This window comes from Oikopleura dioica, chromosome 1 (assembly GCF_907165135.1).
Source record: "Oikopleura dioica chromosome 1, OKI2018_I68_1.0, whole genome shotgun sequence".
In the NCBI taxonomy this organism is placed as follows: Eukaryota; Metazoa; Chordata; class Appendicularia; order Copelata; family Oikopleuridae; genus Oikopleura; species Oikopleura dioica.
Genome location: NC_137291.1, coordinates 7,663,616 through 7,683,454, shown reverse-complemented (window position 1 = coordinate 7,683,454; position 19,839 = coordinate 7,663,616). Strand labels below are relative to the sequence as shown.

General features: G+C 40.1%; 5 protein-coding genes, 3 long non-coding RNA genes and 2 other non-coding genes across 13 annotated transcripts; 3 read left to right on the top strand and 7 right to left on the bottom strand.

The window, feature by feature from the left end:
• Positions 1–1,315: 1,315 nt before the first annotated feature.
• LOC145702843 (uncharacterized) lies at positions 1,316–2,983 on the top strand. 3 transcript variants are annotated; one of them, XM_081780139.1, is made up of 7 exons: positions 1,316–1,390; positions 1,711–1,728; positions 2,151–2,201; positions 2,263–2,370; positions 2,416–2,562; positions 2,627–2,726; positions 2,774–2,983. In XM_081780139.1, the coding sequence occupies exons 1-7, from the start codon at positions 1,379–1,381 to the stop codon at positions 2,935–2,937; spliced, it is 600 nt and encodes a 199-aa protein (XP_081636265.1). In that variant the 5' UTR covers positions 1,316–1,378; the 3' UTR covers positions 2,938–2,983. The 3 variants fall into 3 exon arrangements, with proteins under 3 accessions (XP_081636265.1, XP_081636274.1, XP_081636258.1); XM_081780148.1 differs by lacking the exon at positions 1,711–1,728 and adding an exon at positions 1,851–1,865 and having other exon boundaries at positions 1,317–1,390; XM_081780132.1 differs by having other exon boundaries at positions 1,355–1,728.
• Positions 2,984–5,551: 2,568 nt separating this feature from the next.
• Positions 5,552–6,253, top strand: LOC145711070 (uncharacterized). The gene is made up of 4 exons (XM_081788795.1): positions 5,552–5,760; positions 5,805–5,924; positions 5,967–6,026; positions 6,073–6,253. The coding sequence occupies exons 1-4, from the start codon at positions 5,605–5,607 to the stop codon at positions 6,223–6,225; spliced, it is 489 nt and encodes a 162-aa protein (XP_081644921.1). The 5' UTR covers positions 5,552–5,604; the 3' UTR covers positions 6,226–6,253.
• A 414-nt stretch (positions 6,254–6,667) lies between these two features.
• LOC145695349 (uncharacterized) lies at positions 6,668–7,249 on the bottom strand. Its single transcript, XR_014133697.1, has 3 exons — positions 7,002–7,249; positions 6,883–6,950; positions 6,668–6,711 (listed from the first exon to the last, which is right to left on the bottom strand). It is a non-coding gene; the product is annotated as an uncharacterized LOC145695349 (long non-coding RNA).
• Positions 7,250–7,539: 290 nt separating this feature from the next.
• Positions 7,540–8,551, bottom strand: LOC145711108 (uncharacterized). Its single transcript, XR_014135122.1, has 4 exons — positions 8,423–8,551; positions 8,199–8,373; positions 7,923–8,154; positions 7,540–7,828 (listed from the first exon to the last, which is right to left on the bottom strand). It is a non-coding gene; the product is annotated as an uncharacterized LOC145711108 (long non-coding RNA).
• Positions 8,552–9,135: 584 nt separating this feature from the next.
• Positions 9,136–10,746, bottom strand: LOC145704616 (uncharacterized). Its single transcript, XM_081782083.1, has 4 exons — positions 10,328–10,746; positions 9,985–10,283; positions 9,524–9,940; positions 9,136–9,364 (listed from the first exon to the last, which is right to left on the bottom strand). The coding sequence occupies exons 2-4, from the start codon at positions 10,257–10,259 to the stop codon at positions 9,214–9,216; spliced, it is 843 nt and encodes a 280-aa protein (XP_081638209.1). The 5' UTR covers positions 10,260–10,283; positions 10,328–10,746; the 3' UTR covers positions 9,136–9,213.
• A 256-nt stretch (positions 10,747–11,002) lies between these two features.
• On the bottom strand, positions 11,003–14,071 carry LOC145711895 (jouberin-like). Its single transcript, XM_081789584.1, has 5 exons — positions 13,924–14,071; positions 12,842–13,691; positions 12,441–12,796; positions 11,863–12,128; positions 11,003–11,128 (listed from the first exon to the last, which is right to left on the bottom strand). Exons 1-5 carry the CDS (start codon positions 14,069–14,071, stop codon positions 11,003–11,005), a joined length of 1,746 nt encoding a protein of 581 aa, XP_081645710.1.
• A 36-nt stretch (positions 14,072–14,107) lies between these two features.
• LOC145709398 (uncharacterized) lies at positions 14,108–15,272 on the bottom strand. 2 transcript variants are annotated; one of them, XR_014134885.1, is made up of 3 exons: positions 15,100–15,272; positions 14,286–14,590; positions 14,118–14,246 (listed from the first exon to the last, which is right to left on the bottom strand). It is a non-coding gene; the product is annotated as an uncharacterized LOC145709398 (long non-coding RNA). The 2 variants fall into 2 exon arrangements; XR_014134884.1 differs by having other exon boundaries at positions 14,108–14,590.
• On the bottom strand, positions 14,796–14,868 carry TRNAA-AGC (transfer RNA alanine (anticodon AGC)). The gene has a single exon. It is a non-coding gene; the product is annotated as a tRNA-Ala (tRNA).
• TRNAA-AGC (transfer RNA alanine (anticodon AGC)) lies at positions 14,976–15,048 on the top strand. Its single transcript has one exon. It is a non-coding gene; the product is annotated as a tRNA-Ala (tRNA).
• A 680-nt stretch (positions 15,273–15,952) lies between the features above and the next one.
• LOC145711894 (acylamino-acid-releasing enzyme-like) lies at positions 15,953–19,807 on the bottom strand. Its single transcript, XM_081789583.1, has 5 exons — positions 19,776–19,807; positions 18,202–19,707; positions 17,783–18,019; positions 17,538–17,733; positions 15,953–16,200 (listed from the first exon to the last, which is right to left on the bottom strand). Exons 1-5 carry the CDS (start codon positions 19,805–19,807, stop codon positions 16,027–16,029), a joined length of 2,145 nt encoding a protein of 714 aa, XP_081645709.1. The 3' UTR covers positions 15,953–16,026.
• Positions 19,808–19,839: the final 32 nt, after the last annotated feature.

The window sequence follows — 19,839 nt, the reverse complement described above, 5'->3', positions numbered from 1 at the left end:
GTCCGTCATCCGACAAAAACAGGTTAGCCGCTTTTCTTTGAGCAATAGATCGACTATACTATTTGCTAAATAATTTGCATAACTAAACTTTATACTTTTAAGGCCCTGGAGACAAGCGATCTGGGTTTCAGGGATTGCTCAAAAGCCCAAAACCTGAAGAGGTTTTTGGAGCAGAACGAAAGAAGAAACAATCCAAGAAAAACCTGTCTTGTCAATCAGCTCCTGAATAAAATCAATTTCCATTCAAAAATCATCTTGTTTTGTGTCTTTTCTTTGCAGGTTTGAGTTTTTGGTTAAACAAACGCGTTAAGCGGTTGTTGGATGTAGTTAATTGATGATTTGGCAGTGGGCAATCAAAGTAAAACAGTAATACATTGTCCATATGTGCGTGGATACAGTTATGCCGGCTAATCACCTTAAAGGCATTCGAGGAGTCTACGCTAATGGGTTTTAGATAAGAATGACAGTACGTGAGCGACTCGCGTGTCCTCGATCGGACAGATCTCCTTCACTTGAACAGATTGGGTGCTCCTAAGCTCCAGCAGCGTATAAAGGCTGAGAAGCTATCCAAGTCCTCTTCATTTGTTTCGGTTAATAAAACGAACACTTATGAAGATCTTAGGGAAGAGGTCCAAAAAGAAATTGAAACAACGAGATTTTTAGCAGAAGCAAACACAAAAAAATACACAGAAAATTCTAGAGCTGTCTAAACTCGATTAGTTAGCTAATAGCTAAGGATCTGTATTGATAATGACCTTTAAAAAAGCTAATTTGATGCTCGCAGCGACCCTCGCAGAACGGTACGAAACTCTTCCTTGATTTCAAGTTTTCTATAATTTGTAGAGTTTATCGAAGCCGTATTCGATTACGATTTCCAGAAACAAAACGCGACGCTATTCCTAATCAAGGTACCAACTCGTTGAGAAATAAACTTTATCTTCTGTAGGCTCTCCGTATATATTTATCCCGACGCTGTTCTAAGAAAAGTTGAAGCACAAAAAGAGCTCTGTAGTAACTCTAAAAGAGACTTTTTCCATAATATATTAAAGTTCAACACATCTGGATTTCACATCAGCAGTTAACGCATGTGCGTTTACGCAAAAACTGACCTAAATTAAACATCTAATTGCAGTCTAAAATTAAATAACCGAACTGGATAAACTCGTTGCCCCAAGTATGCGCCTCAAATATTTTCGCTGCGGATCTTCTATGCCGACTAGTTCTTGAAAACTTCAGCGATAAGAAAAAGAACATTTAAGCAAATGCATGCAGATCTAAAAAAACACGTCAGTTGGTGTGACTCATTCTCACCTCTTCAACTTTGGTACTCAAGCTTTTCTTTGAAGCATCTTTGTTTTAAAAATAGCACTAGAGAAAAATGTCGTCAACGGTAAGCATTTCAAGCCCTTTCAAGCACACTATCTTCCATCTATAATTGCACTTTATTATTCCATCAAATAGTAGTTGATGAATTCATCCACTGTTATTTACTCAACAGGAGGACTTGAAAAAGCGTTATTCTTGGATAGCCCAAGAATGCCTCGAAGTAAATTCTGACTCGATTCTACTTTCATACAGTAAGAATCTTACTGTACATATACCACCAAAATGATCATCTCTCCCCAATATTGTCGCCTTGGCATTTTGGGGAGAGAGTCTAAAGATGACCAAATCAAGAATTTGTTCATGTTTCATCCTCTTATTCTTAAGGCTAATGCGAATTCCATCGTGAGTACTCAAAAAATCAAGGAGGAGAACCTTCTTTTTTGGATTTCATTTTTTCCCTTACTTATTGCGCTACTAACTGCATGACGCGACTGATTTAAAATTATCAACCCTATGATTTATAGAAGAAACCACAAACGGTATGTGCACGCTACTCATTACAGACTGTAATGATTACAGTAATATCTGCATGGACTGGAGAGAGACAGAGTAGATATTACACTGAAGAAACTTTGCCCGGAGCCAGTTTTTTTTATGAAAAATTAAGCTTTAATTTTTCAAATTACAAAATCAAAAGATAAATTCTCAGACTCAAATAAAAAGAACCATTATTTGAGCAAAAAAAGCAATTATATTTTCCATATAAAAGGCTTAAAGAATTCGATTTAAAAACAAACACCAATGATTGGTAAAAATTTTTCCAGCCACGCGAGCTCTTGGAACTCCGGGATTGCCTCAACAAGTATCTGCTCAAGGCACGGATTTTTTTAAATGGCAAGAATGATAAAGACAGGGCTATTTGAAGATCTTCAAAAGGATGAAATTAGTGTCAATCGAGAGATGGTTCAAAAAGCTTACAACGCCACCAACAAGATGATCCAGCTCTTCAAGGAGAAATGGGAAATGGAAGACCTTGAGTACCAGGTTCACAGAACACCTAGTTTTAGCGAAAACTCCTCTTTATTGTAGCAAAAATGCCAAATCGAATCTCTTCGAAAGCAGCACAGACAAGTTGCCGATGTGCGAGATGGTCTTCAGCGAACTCGAGCAACAAATGAAAAGACAATCAAGACTACTGATTACGATTTGGATGAAGCCATTGAATATGGCGAATGCGTAAGTAGAGTCTACCTGTACCACTGTTCCCTGAGCTTGCAGACAGTAAATACCTTCTACGTAGCTTGACAACAAAATTGCTCGTTTGACCAAGACCACCAACGAGCTCAACGACATTAAAAACACCAAGCAGGCTAAATACGATGCTGAGATTGCTGAGCTCAGTAAGACCAAATCTCCGCCAGCGTTTTCGATTTCCATTCTTTTCTAGCCGCCGAGAAGCAACAAATCGAAGATGAACTCAACGCTGACGTTTCTGTCAAGACCGCCGAGAACGACAAGTACAAGAAGGCCATCAGCGCCGCGAAGAACTCCGTTGGTGGGCTTACCAACGCACTTACTGCTTGCAAGAACACTTTGGAATCTGCGATGTAATCCTTTTCTGTTTATTTAAATTTCGAAAAAACACTGAAAGTTAGCATTTTTTATGAAATGAACTTGTATTTCATCTATTTTACGCCAAAGATCGTTGATCTCTGGTATGTCACATACCGTATGTGACATTTTGAAAATACGGCATTGGAAAGCAGACATGATCATTTTATGAGAAGAATAGTTAGTTGCCCTTCAAGAACGGATTACTATCAGTCACAACAGAGGCACTTCTACCAAACTTCTTCAATTTCTACCATCGAGAAAACGTTGAAAAGGAAGCAGAGTACTCTAAGTCAAAGTTGAAGAGCGAATAAAAAATTCATTTCAGGCAGCATCGTGGAAATTGAAAACAATCAAGCACTAGTATCCTGATGAGAGTTTTCTATATTTTTCTTGTTTCCCCCGTTTTTTCAAGCGCATGTACGAAATATTTTTGCACCGCTGTAAGTTGGCTGTAAATTTGATCTCCCATAAAATTAAGTGCTATGAAATACGAGTTTTATTGAACAAAAAAGCGGATAACTGCGAAAAACTTCTGAATAAGAGAGGATGCTGTGGAAGATTTGTTGGAAGTGATTTTGGTCTATTTTCATCGAAGCAAGGCTGCTTGAAATCCGATCAGAAGTCAGAGAAAATCATTCAGAAACTAGAATCAAAATCGAGCGGCCGAGTATTTATTGAAGACATAGAAGACAACAAAGACCTTCAGGCAAGAATCAGATATCTCACTGAAGAAATAAAGGAAGCAGAATCGACCTGTAAAGATTGCTCAGCGGAAGATGTCTGTGAAAAAGCAAGAATCTTTTGCTATCAAAACAACCAAAAGCTTTAATCTTCGTTGGACTTCTTGTTTCCATTGGTTTGTTAGGTAAATATATTCTTCCATTCATCTTCTAAAAGACTTTTTGTTAGCGTCCGTCTTATACACTCATAGAAAATATATGCAGAATGTAAGAAAATTGAGAAAATCGAGCATGAGACCGTCAGAGCTCATCGCCATGAATGGAATTTCTGGCGCCGCTGTCATTATAGAGAATATTAGAAAAGAAGATAACGAAAGTATACCAAAAAAATCTTTTCATTTATAGCTGTTTATTCTTTCCCATCTTGATCTTTATTAAATTTACTGAAGGATATAAAAGGTAATTGTTCGGCGGCCGAACTTCGGCCCTTCGGTAGATGTGAAAGGTTGAATAGGTAACTATCGTCTTCGGCGGTCTTGGTATTTCACACTTTCAAAATACCACATCAAAAAAAAAAGAAAGATAATTTTATGACGATTTTATGATGATGAGATTTTTTATGACAAAATTAGTTTGTTACAACAAACGTGCATTAAAAAGGACACTTTTTAGCAAAATAATAATCGTTCACTAGCGGGGCTGTCGTTAAAATGGTGAAAAAGGAAGCGAACTCTAAGTTAGAGTAGGAGAGGGAACAATATATTCCGAAATATAGAAAGTATATATAGAGATATATGAGAGTGACTTTTATTTTTCTGCTTCCATTCGTTTTGGGAAGCTCATGTACGAGATACTTCTGCACCGCGGTAAGTTGCCTTGAAAGCAATATAAATTCTATTTGATCTGAGATAAAACTATTAGTAGTGCTATGAAATCAGAGTTTTATTGAACAAAAAGGCAGATAACTGCGAAAAACTTCTGAGAAAACGTGGATGTTGTGGAAAATTTGTTGGCGGTGATTTTGGATTGTTCACTTCAAAAAAAGGCTGCTTGAAATCTGATGAACAGTCCGAAAGATCAATTCTCGAGGAACTTGAATCAAAATCGCACGGCAGAGTTTTTGTTGGAGACATAGAGGACGACCAAGAGCTTCAGACGAAAATGAAAAGTCTCAACAGTAAAATAATCGAAGCGGAATCGAACTGTGAAGCTTGCTTGGCAGGAGATGTATGCGAAGAAGAAGAAACCCTAATGAATCAACCAGGAGTTATTATCTTCGTGGCAATTGCTTCAATCGGTCTGTTAGGTAAACTTATCCTTCAATTTATACCTCCTCAATTTTTTTCGTAAGGGTCAGTCTACTACTTTTATCGACAAAATACAAACAATGAAACAGATATGAGAAAATTGAGTATGCGACCATCAGAACTCATTGCCATGAATGGAACCTCTGGCGCTGCTCTCGTTATTGAAAGTATCCCGTAAAGAAAAGACGCACAACTTGCTGTTATTTCTTTCCCTTTTTGATCTTTAATCAGTTGATGCTCGGATATAATAAATGAAGATAAGAATGTTTGTTCAAATTAGTAGCAAGTGGTGAGTTCAATTCCTATGTCTCTGTGTAGGGAAGTGGAACGGATGGACGTCATGATTGCTTTTCTCGATGAGAGTCAATAAAACAATACAGTTTATGCTTTGTAAGACAGTAAAACCAGTGTATAGTATGTTTACCACGCTCCTAGAAAATCTCAAATCACTCCTATATGGAAGAAGTGACAGTTTTATACGGCATTCAAGCATCTTGAATCGAGATAAGGTGAACGTAATGTCCACAAAACCCGTTATTGTCTAATTTATTTGCTTCCAATGACCTTCAGCTTTCCCTTCTTCCCGCTATAAAAACGAATGAATCTGAATCTTCTCTTCATAACTCAAGTCTTGAGTCTCAAGGTATCCCTGAAATTCAACGAAAAGATTTTTCAAAATGGACAAAATGAACGATTTCTTCACACAATTTAAAAATGAGATGGAAAAGGCTCTTCAAGAGAAAGACATCGAAATAAATGCTCTGAAAGCAACAAACGAAAGCCTCAAAAACAACTGTGAAGCGAAAGACGTAGTCATTGACTCACAGAAAAGAGTAAGGAAGGTAAATCTATGGCGAAATCAAGTACATTTTTCTAGCAAATTCGAAAAATCCAGGATGACATGAAGAATACAATGGCAAGAGCAAGAGGATTGCAGCTGCTGAAGGAGATCAAAGACCCAGAAGGCGAGAAACTGAGGAAAGAAGTCAAGAAAATTGTAAGTTGAAGAGAACATTCAAATTGAATATCCCTAATTTAGGAAGATATGGCTGTTGAGGAAGAAAACAAACAACTACGGACTGAACTTTCATCCCTCCGAGTAAGATATTCTCGAATAACTGTCTCGAAATTCATAAAAAAAATAGGGCTTCGTTGGCAATCTGCAGGGCGTCCTACAGCGATTGATGGTCACTGACATGGATGGGGCCTCCGGATCAACGTTCGAAGACGATTTTTCCAAGCGCAGTGCGCGACCGAGTATTTCCTCACAAGGCTCTGTTAACTCCTCTGCATCTTGAAAAAACGCAAAAATAAATGATCCTGTGAAAAGCAATCACGGTAGTTGCTCATCAAGCGCATGTTTACTAAACGATAATTTCTATCATTTCATCCCCTTTTCGCCCTTTCTCAACCACGGAAGGCATTTGTCACCCTCCACCGCAACTACAAATAACTACCTTCGAGAGCGACAGTCAGAATGGACTTGAAAATTACAATACCTTGATTGATCGTGTTATTTACAGAATTATTTTGCATGTACAATTTTGTTGAGGCAGTTTTGCTGATTTCAAAAAGCTGGGGTTTTGAAGCTATTTGTACAGTTATTTTTCAGTTATTGCGTTGAGTTCTTCTATTTTCGGCGTTGATTGAAGCTGGTAATGGGTTTCAAAAGATGAAAATGAAATAAAAACAAAACTCAGCAAATTCGCGATTCGCAAATAATTAACTTTTTGAAACCGTAGCAAATATGATAGCACACGTTGTTGGATAAAATTTCCAAGTTCCTGAATAGATAGAAAGATAAGTAATCATCGAAATGATAAAATTTCTGCTTGGTTAGATCATTTCGAGCATATAAAATTCCAGCTTTGGAATGTGGCAATCAAGAAAATTCATCCAACTCGACCACAGTGGGATTTTGCTAATTGAAGTCAAAAGAAGTGATAAGGGCCTACCTTGAGGTCGACAATCTCTTCTAGTGGAACCTGGTTATCTGTCACCTCCTGTTTCAATTTGATAAAGTCTGAAGAGAAAAGTCTGAGCAACAGAATTCATTCCACAGAAAAAGACTCACCTCGTTTGATTTCAATAATTGGTTCGCGCTGCTGGTGCTCGTAAGCCTTCAGACGGTCTAATCGGGTTACCCAACTGCATTTCCTTTAATTAGCAAAGATCAAAGAGGCTTAATGCAACCCGTTCCTTCCAAGCTCTTCATGAAACGCAGGTTTTGCTCCACTTGTGATGACTTAAACGGGATGAGAAAACGTGAACTACAAGTAAAAATTGTCTTGAGTAGGAAAAACAATGTACTAGTAATGAGAAAGCACTTTGTTCGTACATAAAGGTGTGCTGGAAAGAACTTAATGTTAAATTTTTGTGACATAAACAATTGTTTTGAATAAAAATCGCTAATTGAAAAGCCTCCTTTTGCCCGTTTCCCGAAAAAAAAATCGAGGTTACTAAAGCCTAATTTTATCAAGAAAAGATGCATCAAAAAAGCGCTGAACAAAGCACCAAAAGTGTACCGAAAAATCAGAACATTGTACTTATCACTCTCCCATACACGTCTGAATGGAACTTCGCGAGAAAATAATTTTCACCCTGTCCTGCGCGGCGTGCACGTTTTGGAGCAATAACGCGCGCGCTAGTGAATTTTCAAACACAACGTCGTGGAATCCTCTTTTCAGCTTTTCGTTTTCGATCTCTAGTTCTTTCTCTTTATTCTCTAACAGTTCTATTTTTGCAGCGAGCTCGTCGATCTTATCTCCTTGAAGATCGATGCTTCTCGAGCTTTCTTCTAGCTCCACTTCGAGGGTTGAAACGCGACTTTGTTCTGAATCACCAGAAGATTCTTCTTGATCTTCTGACCAATTTTCAGCTCCAGGTTGAGCTACTTTTAATCTCGCTTTTCACGTGTTACAATAATTGATAAACCCTTCTTCGTAATTTCAAATGTCTATCGAGCAAATGTACCTGCATAAATTATTGTAACAACATTCCTATCGGACTCGAGACACGAAACCTGGGTCGGGGACAAGTCGCCTCATCTGTTTGGATTTTCCAAAAACAACCGTCCGGGCTTGGAACGTAAAAATTCCGCGCTACTTCAGTGTTCAAAATCATCCTCAACAATTTATACAAAGGAATTGATGATCTAATGGAATTCGAACCTAAGCTTGACAAGACAGTGGCATTTTACTTCGAATGAATCCATATTAGCTTGACAACTAAATCATTCTGTAAAAGCTGAAAAATGAAAGGCTCCTCCTACCGAAAATCACAGACAGATCCATGAGCAAAAGTACCTCTATCTTCACACGCGTACTGGCCATTTGCTAGATACGGCAATTGATCAAAATGGCAATTCTGACTCGGGTCGACGCCTAATCCCATTTTCTCTTGCACCGCAAAATGTCTTTCACCATCATCTTCGGCATAAATTCTCTCTAAATGAAAACATAATTTCCCACACGCGAGTTTCTTGTTTTCTCTTACGTATCAAAGCAAAGCGGCTGATTATGCGAATCAACATAATTAACAAAAAGTCAATACGAATCGAAAAAGCTGTCTTTCGTAATTAATGTCAACGGAAAAAAAGAGAAGGTACTTCACTTATTCAAAAACGTGAAAACACGTTGTCCCAGCTCATAGCGCCACATTGGTGGAGGACCTCCGCGGCGGCGGAGGAGCGGGAGCGCACCAGCGCCAACTACGGTAAATGACGACTCGAGCCATTCACGTAACAGTATTTTCTGTTTTATTTTCTTATTTTGTAAACGGATTTGGCATCACGATTCTTGTTCATCTTTCTCACACCTGGACCTCTAATTTTCTCTGATAGATGGATAAGAAGTCAGGCTCAACATACAATTTCAACTTCATAAGCGATTTTAAACTAGGTGATAGACGAAATGCTAGAATAAATTATTCAAATAGTTCCGGCGAGAAAAGCAAACACAGTTGCTCACTGAAATGACTTGCCCTAGAATTTCAATACATCGAACTACTAAAAGCACCCAATCTGACCTACAATCAACCGATCTAGCAATCCAACTAATCGACTGAATACCAGTCCCTTTGCGATTGGCTCTATGGGATTCCAGTAATGAAATGCAGCTCCTACTTAAAAATCAATCGACACTCTGCAGCGTGCGAAATAACCCCCTCTTGCGGTAGCTTCATTATCGAATCTCCAACAAGTTGGTGTATCAAAAAATAATCAATTTATTTATAAAAATATCAGGGAAGTAAAAAAGTAAAAGAAAAAAAAGATGAGAGGAATGATTTTACAGCTCCGTCATACTGCGGATCTGATCGAAGAGGTTTGTCGTCATAGGTTTTGGTCGTTCTGCTTTTGGAGCAGGATATGGCATCATCATTTCGGGAGATTTTAGAGGAGTTGGTGGAGGTGGAGCTTGGCGCTTTTTCACCGAAGGTCTTAATTATCAATCAGTTAATGATTTACAAATAAGAAACTCTTGATCGAAATTTGATGAACATTGATAAATCCTCCTGTTACAACGCAATCCTATTTGCTTCTAGTGATACAAATGCATGAGTGAAAATAGTGTCACGTTCAAGACTTATTCAACTTACGGAGATTTTGGAATCGTTGCGGTCGCATTTGTGGGTATCGTTGGCGGCCGAGGTGGTAAGTTTTCGCTTTCATTCATTGTTTTCTGATTTTCTGATGTTTCCAAGGTTGATTTTTTCTTCTTCTTTCGGGTCTTCTTTGTCGGTGTTGTAATTGGACTTGCCATGCGCATGTTTTGACTGTTGCTCAACGGATTAGGTTCACCGTCGACAGGAAGCGGCGCCTTAAACTCTGGTGGTTGAGCAGACATGGGCGGAGGTTGTGACCGCATCAGGACGGGCGCATGGGTGGTTATTTGGACTTTTTCGATCTCTTGGGGCTCGGCAACGTTTTCATCTCGTTGGCGACCGAATCTTGTCAAACTTGAGGTACCAAGTCGTGAGGTAAAACTTGTGTTAAGATCTGCCAGATCCATCGGCCTAAAAATTGTTAAAATATTCGAAGAAACTATTGTGAAACAAACCTGTCAACAAAAGAGTCGTCGTGTCGTGCATTTGCCGAAGTAATTTTTGTAAGTGCAGCTTCAAACTGCGCTCGAACGTCATTTAACACCGTGCCATTGCTAGTCGTATTCATCGGAGGAAGGACGGACTTCCTCAGCCGACTTGAGCTGCCGAGGAGTGAGTTTTCTGACCGACTCAGTGGTTCCAAAGGTCCGCTTTGCCGCGGCAGAGGTTTTAGTGTCTCCGATGGTCGGATATCAACGCGTGTTGATCGCTCCAAATGCGCCTTTGTCATGTCATATTTCCAGATTTGCAGCCCCTATGAAAGATAAGAATAGGAATGTTTTTTTAATCGTCGGATACCTTTTTCGTCTGATAACAAATAGAAGCGAGGGAATGGTGATGCGGATGGTAAGAAATATCGCGACATGGTGCGGTGTTGCGCAGGTCAGAAGCGGAGATTTCCACCACTTTTACGCGGATCAGGAAAACCGCAAAATAAGTTAGATTGGTCGATCAATCCGATCTCCCGGTCACATGAGGATCACCCGCAATCAGCCGGTTAGTTAGTTCTACTCAGTTCAAACCAGATGATTTCCAGGGTTTTTTTCCTACAGTAATTATTCCAATTTGACCCGCTTCCTTTTTTATTTGTTACTGTGCTCCAGCAAACGATTGAGCCGGACTCAGAGCCGGCGAAAAGGAGACTTCCACAGGCGGAAAAACAAAGTCGAGTTAGTTGACTGCGCAGCTCGATACCTGGGAGCGGCTGAATGCGATTTGCTCTGTTTGAAAGTTTCTTATTTCCGATTTAATTCAATCTAAGCACCACGATTGCGGGGCCCATTTAGAAGGAGGCATCTATAATCACTTGCGAAAGAAACATTCCTGACGTCCACAATCCTCGCGCATCCGTCGCGGGACAGAATCGCGGCTTTTTTCGTGGCCTTGGGATGAGCTGCCACACAGTTACATCCTGATTTGAGTTTCGCAAGTGCAAAATTATTTCGTTACGAGATTAACAATAAATTCTAACCACTAACATGGACGGAACGTATTTAACTTCCTGGCTTTCAAATCAATAAGTAGCTGACTAGCTATTAAAAACTCCATTCCTTCATCAGAGATCTTTATTTTATCAACTTGATTTCCATCCAAAAGGCCCTAAATAACAAATTGTTGGTTCCATTTTTCAAATAAACCAGTTTGATATTTTGCTTCTTCTTGTTTTTAACCTTGCGAGGTAGGTCGGAAGCAAATTAATTTTGATATTTATCGGGGCGATGGTGATTTAGCTAGTGGTTTGAGTATTTCTTGCGAAAGTGAGCGGAAATCTCTCAAATAAATGATTCAGAGAAGTTCAAAAGTGGCTTCGAAATCGAAGCCGTAATAATTATGCCCTAGAAACAAGTACCAACGTGACTTTTATTGCAAGACCTACATAATTTAAAATATTACGAAAAAAAAATCAGAAACGTCTTCCATCTGCGTTTTCCAATACTTTTTCAACACGTTTTTTGCATATTTCTTTATAACTGAAATATTTGGAACTAACATACCAAGTTGGTCGGAAGTGTTTTTCAGTCCTGATCCGTGGCGTGTTACATGGATTTTTGCAGAAATATTTGAATCGCTAATAAGCTCAAATTCAAAATATTCCAATACTGTTAAAATGCACGATAAATTTTTAGGGAGTTTTCTGACTGTAATCTCTGCAATTTCAGACATTTAAAATGGCCAAAATGACACCTTGGATTCAAAACATGTACCCGTAAATAAACTGTCACGAGAAATATAAGAGTTTGACAGAAAAATACAGTAGGTCCTCTGTAAACTAACAATAATCCTTTGGGTTTAAAAACGTGTGGTTCTGACAAGGCCGACCGCAATAAATTCACCTGCTCGATCGGGAAGGAGTAGAGGAAACCATCATCTGCCGTCGCGTATAGCACCGTTGCGTTTAAATTGAAAGAAATCGAGTTGATGATCGTTTTACCCACATTGAGCTCTTGTATAAGCTGGGGATGATCTTGGCCGAGAGAGTATACGTAAATGAAGCCATTTTGTCCAGCCAAAAATACCAAATCCGGATTCTGTGGGAAGAAACGAACAGTATAGAGATAACACGGTGCTGGAAGAACTGCAATCGGATCAGGGGATAAATCTTGAAAGAAAAACGCTTTAGCATCATCATACCAGGTGCTCGGCATGAGATTTTAAGGGGTTCAAAATAAACAATCCCGCTGATTTTCTCTCTGACTTGTTCTGGCACCTTTCTTTCAAAAAGAAAGAAAATATTTAAACCTTTATTTAGTTCCTTTGGAACGCGGAATTTAGATTTTCGAGTAAATATTGATGCGAAATTTACATAAAAGTGCTCACGCTAAAAAGGTTCTTTTACGAAAAATGGGTCATCTTGCAATCTACGGAAGAAAATCTATTTTCTCCATGGTATGTAAGAAAGCATTTATTTTACCTTTCTGATCAAAAGCCCAAACAGTAGCAGTTCTATCAGCCGAGCAAACAACAATTCTATTCGATTCGGGATTCCAGTCCAAGTCATAGATCAATCCTGCATGCGCAGGCACTCTCTGTATCCTCTCTCCATCAAGCGGCGCAATAGCAGATTGAACAACAATGCAATGTTCATTCGGCGCCGCAGACGTCCAGGCAACCCACTGACCATTTGGAGAATAGCGACAGCAGAAACCGCCGAAATCTGGGATCGTTACAAAATCAAAGCGGCTGTTTGGAATTTGACACGGTTTCCCGGCGGGTCGGGCCCAGTCGATCTCAATGGCAAGGCCTGTTTTTGAATTCTTGTACGAAATACTGAATTCATTACTGTTATGCTTTTCAACACGTGTTTGAAAATACCTCGATGGCTCTCTCGTAAGCGCTCCCAATTCATCGAAATCGCGAGCTTCGGACTGGTCAGCTCTCATGGACCGATTGACCGACGAAGCTAGTCCTTCCCGCTCGTCGAAGGGAGTCAAGCGGCAAACAGTCACGTGGAGGGATGAGTTGATCTTTGAACTTGAGAGCGAGCGGCTTTTTAAAAGACCAAAACAGCTTTCCGTCATTTTAGTAGGATCGCGTTGTTTCGGTGGAGAGAATAATTGCAGTCTGATTTGTTGATCTACCGTAGCTTGAGCGGTTCCTCTAAGCCGCAAATAAGCCCAAGCACAGGTAACGAGGCTTTCTGGGAGGCACTGCTGGACTTCAAACAAGAGAACGGGATTCTGGCCGAGGATGAATTCGAATTGTTCATTGATTTCTATCAACTCGTCCCAGCGCGGCAAAAGCGACAGTTCTTTTTCGACTTGGAATGGTTGAGTTAGAACTGGCATGATGAAGCTAATCTGCCGCTGGCTCTCGTAAAATGAAACAGCGGCTCTATCCGTGAGGGACTTTTGGATGAGTCTGCCTGTTGCCTCGTTGAATAAAGTAAGTTTCACGACGATTTTTCTGATCGAGAAAAGTAGATGGTCGGTGCGATGAATATTGACGCCTAGAATTCGATTGTCAGCTGGCTGCGGTTCTTCCTGTTGCTCTTCTTCGAGGGCAAACTGAGGTGGATGGGACAAGTCGAGGTGATTGGGAGTTTGAGGTGAACGTGGCGATACTACTTGTGGGGATTCTGTTCCAGCGGCTACTGCACCGGCCGGTAAAGGTGCTTCTGCTTCCACGAAGCTTTCGTTATCGTATCCGATTCGCAGCAAGTCGTCTAGGAAAGAAGGTAACTATTGAGGATAGGAAGAATGACGGGCGTTCCCGCTTTTGAAAAGTTTTTTCTGAAAGTTTTTCCTTTGATAACTTTCTTTAGTTTTTGGCGAATCGATGCTCCTACAGAAGAGCGTGTTTACACCACAGAAAGAGCGCTCAAGTACACCCGCCAGTTACATGTCCACAAGGATTTCACGTTAAATTATACAATAGAAAAGCCACGAGCATCATACCTTGCGGTTGCTGAATAGTTTGATCGGCATTAATCTGGATTTCCTTCTCGTCCTCCGCTTTCTGCTTTCGTTTCTTGCGGCGCTTTCGTGGCCCGGGCGGGGGAAGCGGCTCTAGTGCGATTCCACCCTCTGACGGAATCGCCGCCATTTTCTAAAATAAGCAAGCGATATAAAAAATGAAATTATTATATTTATCTCATAAGAATAGGGAATTCGTGAACAGAAGGAAGTAGGAAAAAAAGCTTGAGAGGCTGATTGTTAGTTTTCGTTTTTTTTCATGATGATAAGAACGTAGTTCCTGTTAACAATATCAAGAAGAGTCACTTAATAATATTTTTATACTTGTTATTACAAAAAATCACCTTGGTGCTTAACAGCAAAAGAAGTCTACGTAAACATAATAGCATGTCAGAATATTTCATTATTATAAAAGGGAATTCTTAAAAAGGCAAAAAGTCTAGTTAGTGAAAAGATTTCTTTTTCAATATTTCGGTTCAAATGTTGTTAGTTGGTTTCGATACAGTTTCGAAAGTAGAGTTTGTCTTCGTCGGTGAGAAGTTCATTCAAGTGCTCCTCGAACACTTGCCGCTCGTTCTGATCCCATAAGTTCCACCAGTCGCGGAGGAGCTTCATTTGGCAGGTAAAGACATCTGGCGCAGACCACTCGCTAGAAAATACTTTGGGCACATGGATCAATCAATAGGGCTTTATTATTGGCTCAGAGGAAGAAGATTGAATTCTTATTTGCTGAAAACCCCATAGAACCAATGTCACACGAAGGAAGCCTAACCCTATTCTGAGCAGCTGTCGGGTGCTAACTTATCACTGATAAGTTATCAGCAGAAAACCCTTATCAGCAAAAGCAAAAGGTGTGGAGATGCCGGGTATCGATCCCGGTACCTCTCGCATGCTAAGCGAGCGCTCTACCATTTGAGCTACACCCCCTCTGCCTTATTGCCATTCTAGCATGCATTTGAAGCGATTATTACCAAAATATTAGCACTTCCGGTGAAGAACGCTTCATATATGCATGCTGCAGAGAGATAGGCACAGGGGGTGTAGCTCAAATGGTAGAGCGCTCGCTTAGCATGCGAGAGGTACCGGGATCGATACCCGGCATCTCCACACTTTTTACTGATAAGCGTTATCTGCTGATAAGATTGCTCCTTCTCTTACTTGGTCATTTTGATACCCCCTAAGGAGTTCATAATGTCATCCAGACTTGGCCGAATGAGTTTCGCCAGGCCTTCCAAGAAGCGCCTTCGCTCGTTCTCCGTCCAACTCCCGTACCAAGAACATATCGAGTCGATCTGTTGGATATTTTTCGTTCTTACATTCGCATTATTGTTCATCTGAAAATAATAACGCTCGGGAGATTTCGGGAAGTAACATTTTTAGCATATTAATAATAATTATTATTGAATATTCATTAACAGCTCTGAAATTAAGCTTTGGGTCACGATTTGGATTCATTTTTTAAAAAGAAATTTACGAAAGATAGTGAATAATTGAAAGGTGTTGGAATTCTCGAATTCATTTGATAAGCGAGCTTAGACTCATTCTAATAGACAATCACGTATTGAGCGCTTCCAGTATCGAGTAGTAGTTATTAAGACGCTACTAACCGTGCCTGGAGTCGAGTCACTGGCAGTTAATTTTGACCCCTAAAAATCCATACACATCACGGGCAGAACCTCCGAGACAGACTACGAGCGGGTCTTACACTAATTAACAAGAGGTTTTCAATTTACCGGTTTCTTCATTTTTGGTTCTTCTTATGGTTCTCCAGAAATTCCATTAAGACTAATGTGATAACGTCTCTTATTTTGGAAAGGATGAAGGAAGAAATACTTATATCATTAATAATTTGTTTCGAAACTATAGACTAAATGCATACTGCAACACAATATTTAAATATGATAGAACAGTTTTTCATTTTAACATTTTTCAGAAATTATCTTCACAATATGCCAAGGCTCCATTTTAAAAGTCAATAGCCGATTTCAATCTAAAGATTTTCAACTTGAAGTTTTGAATAAATTGAACTTTTTAAAATCGAAGGACATGTAAAATTGCATCAGTGAACTTTTTGATTGATAAAAACTATTGTTTGTGCATGTTGAACCAGCGATGAAGATGGACAAAGATGTCGCCAAGAGTTTCCGTGCTCCCAAGCGGGTGACAATCTTCTGGGTAATCATATTGTTCGCAAGTGACTCCGTAACTTCTGAGGGCCTTGATCCATTGATCTCCCTGTGGTGGTGGAACTCTTAGATCCTGAATTTATCGAAAATGAGGATTCGTTTAACAACTAAAATAGGTGGTGGTCTAAACTTTGAAGTTCTTACGTGCGATAAGAACTTCGTGTGGCCTAAACTTTGATCGTTCCCATGTGCGATTCTTTGAGAAAGTGGCCTAAACTTTGAATTTCCCCGGAGGCGGTTCTGCCATCGGTGACTAGAGCACCGCCCGCTAAGGCCACTACGCTTTATGCAGACCAGGGCTCTAAATCTGAGGCGAAAATCAAAAGTCCGGTCTGTCCAGGTCCGGGCACTTGGCCGAAATTTACAAGTCTGGTCTGGTCTGGTCCGAATTGGAAAACTCGGACTTTAAGTCTGGTCTAGTCCGGGAAAAGTCCGAAAAAGTCCGAAAAAGTCTGGTCCGAGAAAAAAGCCAAAAAATCCGGTCTAGTCCGGTCTAGTCCGAAAAAGTCCGAAAATTTTTCGAAAAATTTTCGATAAAAAATTCGAATAAATTTCGAAATTTTGTCGCTTAAGGACCCCTCCGTCATTTGATAATGACTTTTTAAAAACGGATATCGAGTTGATCCCCTTAAGATTTTTGAGATATTTTTTGATTCTTTCGTAGCTCGACAGTTGCTAGGGCACTAGAAGGAAAACAAACTCACAGGCCTCTTAAGGGTGTCACAACGATAAGTTAAAGTGAAAATATTTTTCAAGCATTTATATCATTATGATCACCTTAACTGATCAATTTTTTTTATGATGAAAATTAAGCTTAGACCCTTTTCAAGGGCACCGCATCAAGTGTATGATGTTACCTTAAGGTTTTACTTAGAAAAATGAAGACTTTTCGGACTTTTTCGGACTTAATTGGTCTGAAAATATGTCTGGAAGTGGTCAAGTCTTCTCGGACTTTCTCGGACTTTTCGGACTAAAACATAAGTCTGAAAGTGGTCCAGCTTTTCGGACTTTTCGGACTTTTTCCGACTAAGTCCGGCGAAAAAGGCAAGTCTGGTCTGGTCTAGTCCGAAAATTTTCTCAGCCAAAAATCAGAAGTCTGGTCCGTCCGGCCGGACTAGACCGGACGGACTTCGGACTAAGTCGGAGCCCGGACTAGTCTATTTAGAGCCCTGATGCAGACCAATAAGGTTTACGTTTTTCATTCAAGGTGAAGACACACATAGAACTAGTCAGAGCGCCTCAGGGGAAATTCAAAGTTTAGACCACTTTCACACATAGGAAGAGTCAAAGTTTAGGCTACTTTCTCAAAGAATCGCACATGGGAACGATCAAAGTTTAGGCCACACGAAGTTCTTATCGCACGTAAGAACTTCAAAGTTTAGACCACCACCTATTTTATCAGTGACTGACCTTGAGACCAATATTCATCAGCGTTGGTGTTTTAACTTTATGAGCGTATGCGATCGGAGATCGTTTCCTAAGCTCTAGAATTTGCTCCTCGATCGGTGATTTTCCCAAAAGCGGCGGAATATTCAACCCTTGCCACTCGTTCCAGTCCGGAATGTCCGTCACGTGGTGCATGCTGTTTAAATCAATGACAGGATTTCTAGAGACAAAAAATGAAAGCTTCAGGTTAATCTCACCCGCGAAGGTACCTGATCACTGCGGCTCTGAATTGATCAGGCCGGGCTGCAGTGAGATGAGCAGTTAAGAAACCCCCGTGTGAACCACCAAAGACGAAAACGTTTTCGTAACTTTTCTTCGCCAAATGATGATCTAAGGCGGCGAGGCAATCGTCGATATCATAATCGCCAATATTTCCGCCGAGTGCGTAGACGTTATCTTGTCCATATCCGACAGAGCCCGTATAATTCGGCATCAGAATATCGTATCTAAAATTGATTGAGCAGCAGATTCAAATGAACCCGTATTGAAAAAGATTTTTTTACGAAACCATATTTTATAAAAAAATATTTTATTATTACTCAGTTTATAAATTATAATTTTAAATACGCTTATTATCTGATAACTACCAAAAAGTATTTTTAATAGTGAGATAAATGGCCATTCTTACCCTAGTTCTCCAAGCCCAATAAACGTCGTCGAAAAACTCTTGGTCGTATTTGAGTTCGGTCCACCATGAGGATAAAGCGCCAAGTTCTTATTTCCTTCTCGACCAGTAAAGTGAGTCTCAAAAATTCTTTTACTCTTCGAAGTCAATTCAAAGTTCTCTTGAATTCGTTCGAAGGAATCTGAAGCGGGGACGACTTCTTCGAGGGAGAAATCAGTCGCGCTCTTCATTTGGAGAATGTGAACGCTTTCACTTGTGTTTTCTGAGCAGCTGATGATGGCGGCTGAATCGCCACAAATTGAAGAAACGTAGGAGGATTTGCCCGGATCGGTTATTCGCTGGATAGATCCATCCAGAGAAATGGCGAAGACGATCACGGAAGATTTAGTGATTGTTGATTGAAGAATTATCGGTTCTCCGGATGGTAGGATGAGGAAGGGAGAGGACTTGAGCTCGGTACAGTAAATTCCAGCAAATTCAGTATCGCTCTTCGGGTAGTCTTTTATCACTGGAACGATGTCGTGGATTTTGCCATCGGTGAATTGACACAGCGCGTCGCATTCCAAATGCGGCCCGTAAGTTGATCTTTTCAAAAAGATAAAAGAACTGTCATTGCCTGGGATCCATCTAGGGCTTCTTGCGGAGTAATCGTCTTCTGTAAGCTTCTCATACTTTGAGAAATCGGCCACGGATGTTTGATAAATCGCAATCGGTCGATTTGTGCAATATATTCGCCCAAGTTTGAACGGCTTTTCGTCCAATGCCATAAACAAGATATTTCCAGTTGAATTAATCTGCGGCTGGCCAAGGGAGGAGTTTTCGAAAGCGAGTTTTTCGATCTTTTCTGTTTCAAAATCAACAAGAACCAAATTCGGAGATACAGTTTTCGTCATTTGCTCACCCCAAGGTTTCTTTGACAAAAATTTCTGACCGAAAACGGGTTCATCTTTCTCTGTCTCATCATTTGCCTTCTTATCACTGTCGCTTTTTGCTTCATCAAAGAAAGATTTCTCATCGGGCCCCTTTGTTTCTGCCGAGAAAACAACATATCGTCCACAAGGGCTTACAGAAAGTGCGCCACTAATTTCAAGATCTTTAGGGACAGAAGTAATGGTCTTGTTCAAGTCAAGTCGCTGCAATCGGCGTTCCTGGCTCCATTTTTCAATGAACAGCTCTTTCTTCTCACCAATTTCAACAATCTGGAAAAACTCGCCATTTTCACGAACTTCAGAAATCTTCACCACTGACGTTGCTCGAACCCCGCCGCAGTTTTTCAATTCAGAGACGTTTTTCGTTGCGCTATCAAAAATGTGGGTGCGGAGGAATGAACTTTCATCAAGCTTTTTTGGATCTTTGATCGACCAGGTTGAATTGATTTGATACTGCGGGCTGTTTTTAGGGCTCAAATATGGAGACTCCAACCCTTTTGTGAGTATTGACTTTATTTTCCGTTGACATATTGAGTGTTTTAAATGGGTCAATGTTCGCAAATAAAATGATTTCTTTGCCCTTTACTATCATTTATTTTCAAGATTCTTGCTCCGGCGATTCTCGGTATTTTCTGCAATTTAACCCACAAGGCTGCTGCTTCTTTCTCTGCAACATTCATGCTGTGTTTGATACTGGACCTTTGACACGATC

Bases quoted from the DNA above. Each gene is read 5' to 3' on its own strand.
- LOC145702843 (XM_081780132.1), top strand. From the start codon at position 1,609: ATGATCATCTCTCCCCAATATTGTCGCCTTGGCATTTTGGGGAGAGAG. The intron at 1,729-2,150 runs GTGAGTACTCAA...AAATTTTTCCAG, and splicing joins AGGCTAATGCGAATTCCATC to CCACGCGAGCTCTTGGAACT. The intron at 2,202-2,262 runs GCACGGATTTTT...GATCTTCAAAAG, and splicing joins TCAACAAGTATCTGCTCAAG to GATGAAATTAGTGTCAATCG.
- LOC145711070 (XM_081788795.1), top strand. From the start codon at position 5,605: ATGGACAAAATGAACGATTTCTTCACACAATTTAAAAATGAGATGGAA. The intron at 5,761-5,804 runs GTAAGGAAGGTA...ACATTTTTCTAG, and splicing joins TCATTGACTCACAGAAAAGA to CAAATTCGAAAAATCCAGGA. The intron at 5,925-5,966 runs GTAAGTTGAAGA...TCCCTAATTTAG, and splicing joins GGAAAGAAGTCAAGAAAATT to GAAGATATGGCTGTTGAGGA.
- LOC145704616 (XM_081782083.1), bottom strand. From the start codon at position 10,259: ATGACAAAGGCGCATTTGGAGCGATCAACACGCGTTGATATCCGACCA. The intron at 9,941-9,984 runs GTTTGTTTCACA...AACAATTTTTAG, and splicing joins GACGACTCTTTTGTTGACAG to GCCGATGGATCTGGCAGATC. The intron at 9,365-9,523 runs GTAAGTTGAATA...TTGATAATTAAG, and splicing joins GCAACGATTCCAAAATCTCC to ACCTTCGGTGAAAAAGCGCC.
- LOC145711895 (XM_081789584.1), bottom strand. From the start codon at position 14,071: ATGGCGGCGATTCCGTCAGAGGGTGGAATCGCACTAGAGCCGCTTCCC. The intron at 13,692-13,923 runs GTATGATGCTCG...CTTCTTTCCTAG, and splicing joins AACTATTCAGCAACCGCAAG to ACGACTTGCTGCGAATCGGA. The intron at 12,129-12,440 runs GTAAAATAAATG...TTTTCTTTCAAG, and splicing joins TTGGGCTTTTGATCAGAAAG to ATTTATCCCCTGATCCGATT.
- LOC145711894 (XM_081789583.1), bottom strand. From the start codon at position 19,807: ATGAATGTTGCAGAGAAAGAAGCAGCAGCCTT. The intron at 19,708-19,775 runs GTGGGTTAAATT...ATGATAGTAAAG, and splicing joins GAGAAAGAAGCAGCAGCCTT to GGCAAAGAAATCATTTTATT. The intron at 18,020-18,201 runs GTAAGAATGGCC...AATCAATTTTAG, and splicing joins ATTGGGCTTGGAGAACTAGG to ATACGATATTCTGATGCCGA.